At 38.5% G+C, this 13,175-nt stretch overlaps 1 protein-coding gene across 1 annotated transcript; it reads right to left on the bottom strand.

The window, feature by feature from the left end:
- Positions 1-532: 532 nt before the first annotated feature.
- On the bottom strand, positions 533-7,881 carry ccnd1 (cyclin D1). Its single transcript, XM_077201641.1, has 5 exons — positions 7,543-7,881; positions 5,998-6,213; positions 5,487-5,646; positions 4,062-4,210; positions 533-3,676 (listed from the first exon to the last, which is right to left on the bottom strand). The coding sequence occupies exons 1-5, from the start codon at positions 7,738-7,740 to the stop codon at positions 3,521-3,523; spliced, it is 879 nt and encodes a 292-aa protein (XP_077057756.1). The 5' UTR covers positions 7,741-7,881; the 3' UTR covers positions 533-3,520.
- Positions 7,882-13,175: the final 5,294 nt, after the last annotated feature.

The following is a 13,175-nucleotide window of genomic DNA, read 5'->3' on the forward strand; positions in this document are numbered from 1 at the left end:
TGGGTTAATATTTGGCATTTCTTAAGAAGGTGCTTGTTGAAAGACAATTTGGTTACACTTTATCTTAAGGTGTCATTGTTACAATGTAATTATACTGTACATTTAAGTACTGAGTAATATTAATTAACAACATGTACTTACTATAGGGTTAGGATTTGGTTATGGGTTAGTTGCATGTAATTATGCATAATTTACTGTTATTACTATGGTAAGCGCATGTAACATATGTAACAAGGACACTGTAAAATAAAGTTACCAACATTTTTCATGCTTATTAGACCAAAATATATCAGAATAAACATATTTTTTATTAAAGTAATGACTATCAAAATCATTAGCCTGATAAAACAATAAAATATCATGACTTAAAGGGATAGACAATGAAAGTCTTTCATTGTATAGACACAAAAACATAATTCTTAGAGTTTGGAAATGTAGGGGAGAGAAAACAATGCCAGAATTTTCTATCCCTTTAACGTTTAGCATCAAAAGCTGTGCAACCACATTACAAATACAAATCACACAAGACGAGTGGTTTTTGAAGCTCAAGTTTTATTCTAGTTAACCTCATGTCTAGGATGGGTCAGCAAGATTGTGCATTTCAGACCAGTGACCGGTTTGTGAACAATAAAAACAAAAATCAAACATGGTATTTCAGGATCACCATTGATCCTTGGGAATGAATACCATAGTGAACTAAGACTACAGGTTTGAGACACAATGCCAAGCTTTTATCATGTGGGGATGGGAGGATGCAGTCAATCACTTCTCAATTCCCCCTGAAAACACATTCAAGAGAAAAGCTTGGGACCTCCACGGTCTCCTTTCCTCGATTGCATGACAGTCTCTTGGTGTGTGTTTGTGAATCGCACCGATATACATGCTAGTTTTCATCATTCAGTTGATTTTCCACCTTGAGGTAAAAAAAAAAAGATTCCTGATACTACAGAGGATAATATATCTGTGTCCCCTGGGTCCTGGATCACCTCTCCCATCATTCCTAGCTTATCGCCACCACATCTCTTTCAGCAAATCACTTCTAGACTCAATACAAACATATAGCAGCACCATGTCAAAGGCTGAAGGGAATGAAACTAACCGACCAACCAACAAACAACGAGTGAAGAATCCCATGAGTACTGAATGTGTGGCTCTTTACAAGGATACCAATTTGATGGGTTTATGCAATAAGGATGAAGGGAAACATCACTGCTGATTGTAGCTGCGTCACATTTATTAAGACAACGTCTTGATGGGGGACATACCAGGTCTCCTGAATTCAGAACAAGACAGGCAGCCACTTATACATGAACATCTGCACTGTTAAATTACTACAAGACAAAACTATGGCTTTGTAAGTACACATGGCAGTCACACACGGTGTCATTTTTCAAATAAAAGCTTCATAAACTCACCAAGATGGGCTAGAAGAGACTCAAGTCTCCTTTAATGAAACAGCTAAAAAACTCCAAAGAGTTTATGGCACCAATTCCATTCAATGTGCTTTCTAATCGCTCGCATCAGGACCCAGTAGGATGATGATTAACATGTTCATTTACATTTTACAACAGGACTAACAGGCAAAACAATCAAATAAAATAACAATAGCACTAAAGAAAAAAATCCCAGACTAAATCAATGCTAAATCACGACTGTAGTTTGAGGTATTGTGGGTATAACAGGAACATTTGACTATTTTTTTCATCTGCTTTTTGTTGAGTTTTCTGTCTTTTTTTTGTTTGTTTCTTTGTTTTGGGAATAGCATAGCGTAGAAATCACATTAACAAATATTGATCACATAAAAAAAAAAAAAACCTACCAAAATGTTGTCAATAATATAATTTTCTATGAGAAAATTAAAACCTATTACATGGCATTGTATTGACATTTTATATAAACAAAACCAAAAATAGCAGCAAAACAAGACAAGAGAAAGAAGCATGTCCTTTTTCTTTTTTTTTTGTTGTTTTCCATTTGAAAGTTTCATACTTGCTGGAAATCCCTCCATAGCAGCTAAATATGAGGAGTGTCTTCTCCCAGGTTCTCCTCTTCTTTTTTTATTCCTTTCTTAAAGTTCTGCTTTTACTCTTTGATGTCCAGCCATCACCCTTTTTTGCCTCCCTCTGCCGTCTCTAACATCTCTCCTCCTCATCTTCCTCCCCTTCCAGAGATCCACAAGACAACTGACATCTCTGGGTTTGTGCAAAATCTACTTGAAGCCACAATTACTAGACCAGAGTACATCAACTATGGTGTCACGAGTTAGCAACTAGCGGGTCATTATACATACTTCGAACTTAGGTACACTTGGGCATCCGTGCATACTGGCCTTAAGAGGGGAACTGAAAGAAATAAATAGTTCTTAATCTTTGATTTAACATAGTAGTGTCTCGAAATGCGTTCTGTGGGATCGCACCTTAAACATTCCCTCGCATTCATCCGTTCAGGCATCAGGACTGAAGCAAATATCTTCTCCATGTCCCCCTCTTCTCCTTTCTCTAACAGACCACTAACACCTTAGATAAAGAGACCTGCTCCGTCAACCCTTGCTCCATTCCATTGTTTTAACAACTGTGGATTTCTTTCTTTTTTCTTTCTAAAAGTCAGCCTTAAACGACGGACTGAAAGTGCTTTTTTTTTCTTTTTTAAATGGAATGGTTTTTGATAATACATGAATCTAAACAAAAAAAGCAGACTGTGGACCGCAATGCAAGCTTTACGCACGACCTAAGCTTATTGTGTCATGGCAGTGATGACGTTACACATTAATATGGCAGTGAAGTCAAGGCAGTGATTTGAAAAGAAATGGTTCCATCTGGCCTCAAAAGCATCTGGCAATCCACAGTCTTCTAGATCATAACAAAAAATACATGCGTACAAAATATGTACTACGGTTACAGAAACCATTTTGGAAGAGAAGAGAATCTTGTTAGGGAATCTGTCTAGGAATTATAATAAAGTGACTAAACGCATAGCAAGCGGGGATATATTTACATGGCTAGACTGCAAAAAAAGCAGGGAGCACTCAAGTGTAACAAGGTACTATCTATGAGAGAAAGAACTCGAACATACAGATAATGTCTCTTCTCTTTCAAAAATAGTTTTTGACACGCTTGAAATTAAAATACCCAAGGTTGTCTTTTTAACGACAAGCCAAGGCAAGTCACAACTACTTTTGTCGTTTATACAATTTTAAAATCCTAGATACCATTTATCGCTCTTTTTATTTTTGACTTAGGACATAGAGGGGGGGGGGGGGGGGCAAAGGAGAGATTTCCCTGTCCTCCACCGGTGGTCCGGGCCAGCGATAGCCCAATCGTCAAAACCACCGGGGATGCCGTTCAGCGGTCAACAGTTAGGGCGCGCTGAGGGGCAAGTTGTCGAGGTATTGGTCGGATGGTGGGGTGCAGGTGGGAGCCCGTTTTCCCTCTTGTCCAATGAAGCCTTTGGCCAAAGCCCATACCCAACAGAAGCAAAGATGAAGAGACTCATCGCAAAGACGAGATGAATAGCGATCCGTTCAGATGTTAATGTCTCTGACGTCTGTGGGAGTGCAAGAGAGGTCCACGTCCTCCTCCACTCTTTTGGTCTCTGTGGAGATGTTGTGCTGCTGAGCTTGTCTGAGACTAGATTCCAGCAGGGACTCGATCTGTTCCTGACACGATCGCAGGCAGTCCTTTGGTGGGGGAAACAGGGAAGTTAGCAATCAAGCGACATATCGGGTCTTCTGAAATGGTTGCACTTTATTTTACCAGACATGCACTTACACTGTACTTAAGGTACTGGGAAACTACAGTAGTCAACATTTGACATGGAAACCTTTCATCAAAGTTATACATGACTTTTGAACAATAACCGTTCTTGTCTTAGGACAACTTTGATGAACTTTTTTGATCCACTTCAAATGTTGACAACTGTACATAGGTTAAGGTTAGGTTTAGGTGTAGGTTCAGGGTTAGTACCTAGTTATTACATTGCAATTATAATAAGTACATATGGGAAACAGGACTGTAAAATGAAGTGCAACGTTTGAAATAATACACGGAAGGTGGCACACTTACAGGATCGCTTCTGATGACTTGCGAGAGGAAGTTGGTGAGGTTCTGGGATGAGAGGCAACTATCGGGGCTTTTCAGGTACAAGCCCTGCACCGCTGCGGCAACGCTGCCGGCCGCGATCATGGAGGGAGGGCTTGCGATGAAGTTGACATCTGAAAACAACAAACAGACACGGTTAACAAATGCTCAAAATAGCCACAAATAAGTAACTGGATGAGGAATAAAACGAGGAATAGAGAGGCTGGGGAGGGGATTGAGCTCATAATGAAGCATAGCATGACTAAACTATAATGAGAGCTGGGTTGGTAGGGGACAGTCCGTGACATTTGGGGCCCGACACTATTCCTCGGCAGGACTCAAAGCCTTCGGGGGGAGGCAGAGGACTTTGCTGTAGGTCCCCTCTCATTCCCAAAAGATCCCATAAATCATGTCTCTATGTGCACTTTAGGTGCATTGAAATCTTGGTGTTTTCAAGATTTTTCTGACTCCTACTTTTGAAGACACACACCCAACATCACAACTTCCTCAAAATGCCTCATATCTTCAACGGACAATAGGCGTATAGCTTCTAAATTCAAAGCCTTATATTCGCACTTTGCCCCACACATGGTGAGTAGAGAATTACAGCTGACTTTCTCATAGGAAGTCGTCTAGCATTGCTAGCTCAGAGACGAGAGGGCAATTGTCAAGACAAATTGAGCATAAAGGCACGGGAGCCTTCACCCCGGCCCATTCATTTCATTCACCAGCGCCCACCCCCTTTCCAGCATCCATCCAACCACACTCTCCCTGGCTGAAATCCCAGGCTACTTCCCAAAGAAATGCAGGTCATAAACATAAAAGGGGAGCGAGCTGCGGTGATACCCACCATGTATACTGGAGGGACAAAAAGTATACTGGAGTAAATCCTTTCTGGCAGGTGATAAACTCACTGCTGTAGGTTGCTTGACAATGAGGTGCAAGGGTATAAAAAGTGAAATGCTCTCACTCAAAGAGACCTTGACATCAAGATGTCTAGACATGGAAAAATATCAGGTTACAAAGCCCTTTTTACGAGAAAAATGTCAGAAAAGAGTTTCCTCTTTTTGGTTCACATGCACTAGCAGTGATGTCGTGTAGCGGGCAGGGCTTCACAGGAGCTGTAGTGCAGTCACAGCAATCACCACAAAAGGAAACAGACTTCCTCTCTCTTGCAGAGGCTCACATTGGTTTACAATAACTGCGAGTGAGGAATTAGGACACGCGAGATGGTTCTTTCCATTGCAGTAAAAAAGTTTGTATGATAGCAAAGCAAAGGGGGGAGGTTCTTCAATGCATGTTCACAGTAAAGTACACGAAACATGTGCTTGGTCAGCTATTAAAAGGCAAATGCACTGTCATATATTCACATATAACAAAGTGATAATGAACACAAATGATGAAACATACCTGTTGCACAGAGGGCCACAAATGTCTGGGCATGCTTGCGCAGAATCTGCTTGGAATTCTGATGTATAGGTAGTTTGGCGAGGAAGTGTTCGATGAAATCGTGCGGTGTCACAGAGGCTAGATCCCACTTCAGTTTATTTAGTGCTAGCAGTTCCATTTGCTGCGAGGGAGATATAAAAAGGCCCAAGTTTACATTAAGGCTCAGACGATTTTCCATATTCTCTTTGACCACTAGATGGAGATGTCGATTAATTGCATAGTCACTTGCAGGGCCTACAATCAATTAACGCACACATACTAAACAGTTTGTAGCATGTGCGCTGTTATATGCAAATGCGCTTTACAGTTGCAGTCCAACAAAGTTAACTGGTTGAGGTTGTTTAATGCAAGGCTTTCACGTGCATCTCTTTGAGCAAAATTGCATTACTTGCATGCTTTAAATTGACTTAAGTACAGTGATATGAGAAAACAATATCAAGCTGTATATAATTATGCAATGTTGAATAATTACCAATAATTCGCCGGGACGGACGGAGTTGTCCGTGTATATGCACAACTTCTCGGCTGTTAGTGGCACAGTCTCTTTCATTTTAGAGGCCAAAAACATACAAGTTGCTCCTAAAAGCTGCAATCTGGTCTTTTTGGTGGGCTCCACAGATAAAAATCTGTCCAGGTAGTTCATGGCCAATGGAAAAACTTCCTCTTCGCATTTCTGTTCTTCACAAACCTTTAATGAAAAGAAAGTACATATTGTAAAATAAAGATCAGATAAAAATTGGCTGGGTTTCTTTTTTTCACTGAAAGAGAATCGAAAGAAAGAAATATCTTGGTAAACATGAATTAAATAAACGAAGTGAAAGGATTTTTTTTTAGCTATGCTTTGATCTTATCGAGTTATCCCACGTGTTTAGCATCTGCTCAGTCGTGCACGTGCAATGGAAAGGGTTAAATTAGGAAAGAGACACGTGCGAATGCTAAAAAGAGCATTTAATCGGTTTGTTAATACGAATCTAAAGTGTTGGACAAAGTATAAATATTCAAATTTGCTGCTGATGCTAGTGGTCGTCGCTTTCCGAGGCAAAAAGGTGGCGTCCAAGCTAGGTTCAGGAAACAATTTTCTAGTTCGTCATCTTTTCAAAAAATATTAAAAAATATAAGAAAATTGTTTCGCTCGAATTAAAACACATGTAAATGTTGGGCATCGCATGCTTTATTAAATAAGAGCAAAATCGTTCGAATTCAATGGCAAAAACGACGTGAAATGAATTGAATTCTAAAGCCTCAACATACAAAGAGGAGCATGCGACATTTCAGAGAAGCGGGTGTTTCAAAAATTAATATAAATTATTCCAAAGCATTAAATCGAATGTTAAACATTTGTAAATCCAAATTAAGCGATTGGTTATATAATCCGACCGTTTATAACACGATGTTGAAGTTAGAAATGTAAAAAATATAATATTTTTAGACCGTCGTGCGGGAGGTATGGCAAACTGAAACAAAACTTTTAAGACACAAAATCTACGTTTTCTTGCAAAAATTAGGTTTAAACTATACCTGCGATTTAAAGGACAACTAGTGAGCGTTTTTACGCAAGTGATGTCAATAATATTTCCATTTTAGAATTTAGAGATATAAAAAACTTAAGCAAACGACAACAAAGATGGCTACTGGTACGAGTGAGAATGCATACGTGTACATTGGTATTAAATTGAAATAAAAACTAAATTTATTTATATTTCCTTTAGATTATAGGAAACGAAACAGACGAATAGGGAAAATAACGGTTTAAACAAAAATGCGATATCGGAAAGCAAAGAAAACGTCTCATGGCTAAGATTAATATTAGTTTAGTAATAATCAAACATTTTGCAAAAAAAATCAGCAATAAAGATTAGAACAGAGTGTGAAAGATCTGGGATGGATAACTCAAGTCAAATTAAAAACATATTTACATTTATTAAACAGTTCTCGGGGTCCAAAGAGCAAGAGCAGAATCATCATGAGGCAAACTTGTGCAACTAATACAAAAATACAACTATTAGCCAAAACAAACCTCGAGCATCCATGTGGCGACGATTTTCCTCATTTTAGGTACAATTTCTTTCTGAACACACTTAAAATAATTAGGCGATGGAAGATAGTTTTCCTCTGCTTTGAGCATTGTCTGTAAAACTCGGTCATTCAACAGGTTGCTATCTTGGTAAGCTCTTCTTATGGTATCCACTTCACAGCAAAACAATTGGTGTTCCATGTCTTCAGTGTTGCAGCGGTGACAAAGGGAAGTAAAACTGGATCTCGTTTCGGACACTGGTCCCGTGGATGCTTTGCTGCCTCTGCTGAACCCTCAAAAGTCTCGCTTGACAAAACTCCCCTATGACGTGACTGTTGTTAAGGAAATATCAAAGCAGCCGCGAGCCTGTGAGAGCGCGCGAGAGGCTTGTCTGTTCAGGGCGGAGGATCAGTCTTAAAGAACTATCTTCTCTGGAGTTTGGGCTCCTTCCTTTAGCACTATGGAAATAGGAGGTCCTATGCCGGGTGACGAGTGAGCGACCAAGGAGAATCGGCGGGGGGTGCAGGGGGCAGGCTGGGTATCGGGAGTGGAAAGACGGGGTAAAAGGGTCCGAGGATGTCTATTTCTTAAACATTGGTAGGGGGCGGTATATAATAGCCCACATCAAACTGCCCGTGCACTGAAACACAGCTGCCCTTCTCTTATAGTGTTGCGGAAAGGACCCAAAGTTTCATCTCATCTTCAAAGTTTAGCTTATAGCCTACTGTAAAAAAAAAAAAAAAATTATATATATATAGGCTATATATATATATGACAACATATGTTTCATACATTGCTTTAACTCATCAAATTAAGTCAAGCAGTTTTCAACTGTTTTTTTATGTTATAAAAGATTCAATTCATTTTTAAAGTAAATTTAATGTAATTTAGGTTGAAATAACGTAACAGCCAAGTTTGTTGTACTCAAAAATTAAAGGCAGCAACGTTTTTTTTTATCGTATTCTGCTGTGACACCTTTTTAGATAGTTTTTATAAGTTTGGTGGCACAACAAGCTTAACTTTATTCAAGTTTTGCAATTTCTGAAATGCATAAACTTGAATGTGTTTTCCGTTCACATGAGACAAATGTGTGGTCTGTACATGGTGGAAAAAAAGAAAAGAAAAAAAAAAGTAAACACTTCTGGGTTCCCCTAAAAGAAGGAAGCAAAAATTAGCCTAAGCCAATGAACGAGAACACCAGTTGCCAGGCAGAACTGCAGCCCCAGCTATCATCTGAATCTCCTCTTGTAAATGGACAAAATATATGCTATTATTCTTTAAAAAAAAATCTCCCGAGAAGCCTTAACAACAAGAAACTTAATAACGAAATGTAATTCCTAAAGTTTCAATAGAAAGTCACGTACATTAAATATTTCAGAAAACACCGTAAAAGAAGTCAATTGTACCTTTTAGAATCCTAAATAAACATTGTTACTTCTTTTAAAGAGTATAGTGGCTTGTCAATGGAGTTTACACACACACAAAGCGTTAACAACACAAATTGTTTGATAGAGTTTGATCAAATAGGGGCGCTCTCACTTTAAAGAGCTCACTGCCTCACTGCTGTCGCTTCAGGATGAATTGGAGCTTTACAAATTCCACACATTCCACTTTCAATACCGTAAAACATGTAGTTTGGTTGTGCCAAAAACTTGAGAGTGAAGTTGAATAGATAACCTAGAAATAAATTTTTCCACATTGCACTGTTTGTTTTCTTCAGTTGTTTTGTTAAATACAGAGATATCAACAACACCCTTAATGTATACCTATTTTATTGCCTAGTAAACCGTAGTCCATTTTGATATCAATTGCTACTTAGAACATTATTAAGTTAGGCTACTATATATTATATTGTTAAAATTAAGATTATTTTAAGCATCCATATCAGAACATGCATTCGAGAGAAAAAAATCTAGATAGTCTACATACTGTATTAAAGGTCTATGTAAAATATATTTTACATTTAGAGTTAAAAGTAGCCTATCATTTTACATAATAATATTCTATACTTTAGCCTATGTGAAATTGTGAGCTTATGTTGAACACTGATTATTCTTTCAAGAAAACAACGAATTTGTTATATGTATAGTACTAATAATAAAATAAAGAACTTGTTATCTCAAAATAATGTCTTAAAAATGTTTTTTTTTAACAAAATGATCTTACTAAGATCAACAGTAATGTCGTTTCATGGAAGTTTTGAGCCCAAACTATTGTAAATAAACAGTGGATAATTACTTCAACACGACAGAAAGATTTGCTAGGCTACAGAAGTGTTGCTAACAATGAATGACCGACCATGTGATTTTTGTCTTGCACCTCTACTACCGTAAACACGGCAAAACCAATAGGAAGTTGCAGTGCTCGCTCGTGCACAATCGGAACTCGCTCTCTTTTATCTGCACACACTCACTGACTCACAGTGCATGTAGCTGACATGTGAAATTCGGTTTCACTTTTAAAGACTAGAGTAGCCTACAAGTTAGTCTCAGGTCTCTGAATGTTTATTAAGGATTACTGATGGAGTGTCCAAGGTATTGCAAGTGACTGAAACTATCACAATATATAGGCTATTTTGCTGCATGCATTAACACCATATATTCTTCTTCTTCCGCCTTATAGACAACAAATGTTATCCTATAGGTTCGGAGAAAATTAGATTAGTCTAATTCTCGAGTATACTAGTGAATGCTTAAGAATGTTTTAGTGACCAACATGTTAAACTCCCGCATTGAATTCAAGCTATACATTTCAGCAGGTTCCCCCACAGTCATGGGAAACCTGGAAATATCAGGGAATAATAAATTGGTGTCTTCCAGGCCTGAAAAAAAAGTGTTTCAGTTAAGTTCATACTGAATCATCGTGAATGACCCGAAAAGTAATGAAAATTAATTTGTTTTAGTCAAGGGAAAAATACTTTTGGTCTTTTACTCACTGCAGTATTAGACATGTTGAAATAATACAAAGTAATGTTCTCCTTTTTATGGTATAGCCTAGTACACTCAGAAAAAAAGGCACTAAAGCTGGAACTGGGTCGGTACCCTTTAAAATGGTTTTAATATGGACCATTTAGGTCGACAGCTTTTGTACATTTATATCTGAGATATACATACAGTATATCAGTTTGTGTTTGGCACAACAGCTTGCAATGTCAAGAATCTTCTTGAGAATCTTCAATATCATAAAATAGAGATGATGAAAGGCCTGATGAGAAGTCGTGATGTCTCGCACACACACACACACACACACACACACACACACACACACACACACACACACACACACACACACACACACACACACACACACACACACACACACACACACACACACACACACACACACTTGTGAGGACATTCCATAGGCGTAATGGTTTTTATACTGGACAAACTGTATATTTTATCCCCTTACACTGCCCCATCCCTAAACCTACCCATCACACACACACACACTGCCCCTATCCCTAAACCTACCCATCACACACACACACACACACACGCACGCACGCACGCACGCACGCACGCACGCACGCACGCGCACACACACACACACACACACACACACACACACACACACACACACACACACACACACACACACACACAAACACACACACACACACTGCCCCTATCCCTAAACCTACCCATCACAGGAGACATTCTGCATTTTTACATTTTTAATAAAACACTGCTTAGCATGGGTTTAAAGCCATTTGAAATATGAGGACTCAGGAAATGTCCTCATAAATCACGTTCAAGTTGTAATACCAGTGTAATACCCATGTCATTATACACATTCGTGTCCTCACAAATCACAAAAAGAAACACACACACACACACACACACACACACACACACACACACACACACACACACACACACACACACACACACACACACACACACACACACACACACACACACACACACACACACACTGTGTATATATATGATGCACAGCTGTAATCTACATCCAAAGATCTTCCTAAAAACAACTGTTAAAGGATTTAAAAATATAACAAAAGAGCAGGTAATGTTCAGGAGGCAAACGACTCCTGGTGAGCAGCGAGATTAAGAAACAAAAGTAGCCTGACAAAGGACTATCTTTTTTCAAGGATTGAGGAACAGGGTGTCGGTCTATCCCCAATAACCGTCCATCTCCTCCCCCAACTTCATTTATATAAAAGATTATTTATATCTTTAGGCTATACCTGTGAATTTAAATTTATACCTTCAGTTTGTTATCCATCATGTCAATGACAAGGGCACATAAACTGTACAATGTACATAAATGCAATTTGCAGTTGTGCCCTGAAACAATATAGCCCTTGGATGCATCAATTATTAAATCATAAAGAAATACAACTTTTTTTTAAATTCAAAACAAGAATACAATCTCATTCCCAATCTAATTGAGGGAGTTAAACATCTGTCTGCTGCAACGAAAGATTATGTAGATATCGGAGAGGTAGTTTGTCCATCTGTAACAACAGTGACAATTGTTAAACATTTTCTAATCACAATTACCCTATTAGATTGTTTCAGTTATATTAAATAAGCATTTTGACTTGAATAAAACCAGTTAGAAAGCACATGTTTTAAATTACCATATAAATGAACGGTTACCATTTATATAGAATTGTCAGCAAAGGTCAATGGTAATCATCCATGGTGGTTTAGATGTAACATCACAACCTAAAAGGTAAGAAATGACTAAAGATCTGTCCACTATAAAAGACATGGCGCATCAAAGGGACATTTATTGGATGGCTTTGTAGATATGCATCTTTCAGAAAATACGGCATTTGTCGTGTTACTACAGCAGCCCGCGATACATCAGGTAATAAATAGTTAAATAAATCATTGTACTCGTTGCAGTGTTGTGATGCTCAGATGCTAGTGCACAGCTAATGGCTACCTAATGTCATCAATCACTTGAGCTAATCCCTCCATCACTTTTACCTGCAGGCTCTCTCCTCTTCTGTAGTCATGGTCTTTCTTAGCACATATTACATCTCAATAAGCCCTGGCTATTTGTCCTGTGCCCTCAGGTGTACAAGTACTGATCTTGTCCATTCTGTGGCAAACAACAGGCCTGTAATCTCTAGCTCTTGGGATGGGATGCACAAGCATTCAATTCAGGAGCTTTCATGGGGATCTCAAATTGAAACTTGTGTTTGGCACAACAGCTTGCAATGTCAATGTATTAAGAATCATCAATATCGTAAAATAGAGATGATGAAAGGCCTGATGAAAAGTCGTGATGTCTTGCACCATCATGATACAATCTTTATAATGAGAGGTGAAACAGCTACACTGGAAAACAACATGTAAGATGAATAAGCACATTATATAAGTACATTTTAAGACATAATGGCCATGCATTGGAGTTTTATAGTGTACAACAACAGTCACCTTTGACACACAGCCTATTAACAAAGTACTTTCGGGGCCCAACAGCTTCTCTTTCACAGATGATTTCTAAATTTGGGAGAAAGGAAGGATGGAGGGTTCCTCTTTTTTCTGCAAGATAAGCATGATGATATAATCCAAAGATTCCCTGTTTAGTTCTGCAATCATTTCACACCACTTCTGTAATGCTCTTCTGCACATTTTTGAGCAGAACTAACAGAATTT

This window comes from Siphateles boraxobius, unplaced genomic scaffold (assembly GCF_051911475.1).
Source record: "Siphateles boraxobius isolate OS27281-9 unplaced genomic scaffold, OSU_SipBor_1 48, whole genome shotgun sequence".
NCBI classification, from domain to species: Eukaryota; Metazoa; Chordata; class Actinopteri; order Cypriniformes; family Leuciscidae; genus Siphateles; species Siphateles boraxobius.

Coding starts and splice junctions, on each gene's coding strand:
- ccnd1 (XM_077201641.1), bottom strand. CDS start 7,740: ATGGAACACCAATTGTTTTGCTGTGAAGTGGATACCATAAGAAGAGCT. Junction 6,214..7,542: donor TCGCCACATGGATGCTCGAG/GTTTGTTTTGGC, acceptor TTTTCATTAAAG/GTTTGTGAAGAACAGAAATG. Junction 5,647..5,997: donor TCCGTCCCGGCGAATTATTG/GTAATTATTCAA, acceptor TCTCCCTCGCAG/CAAATGGAACTGCTAGCACT.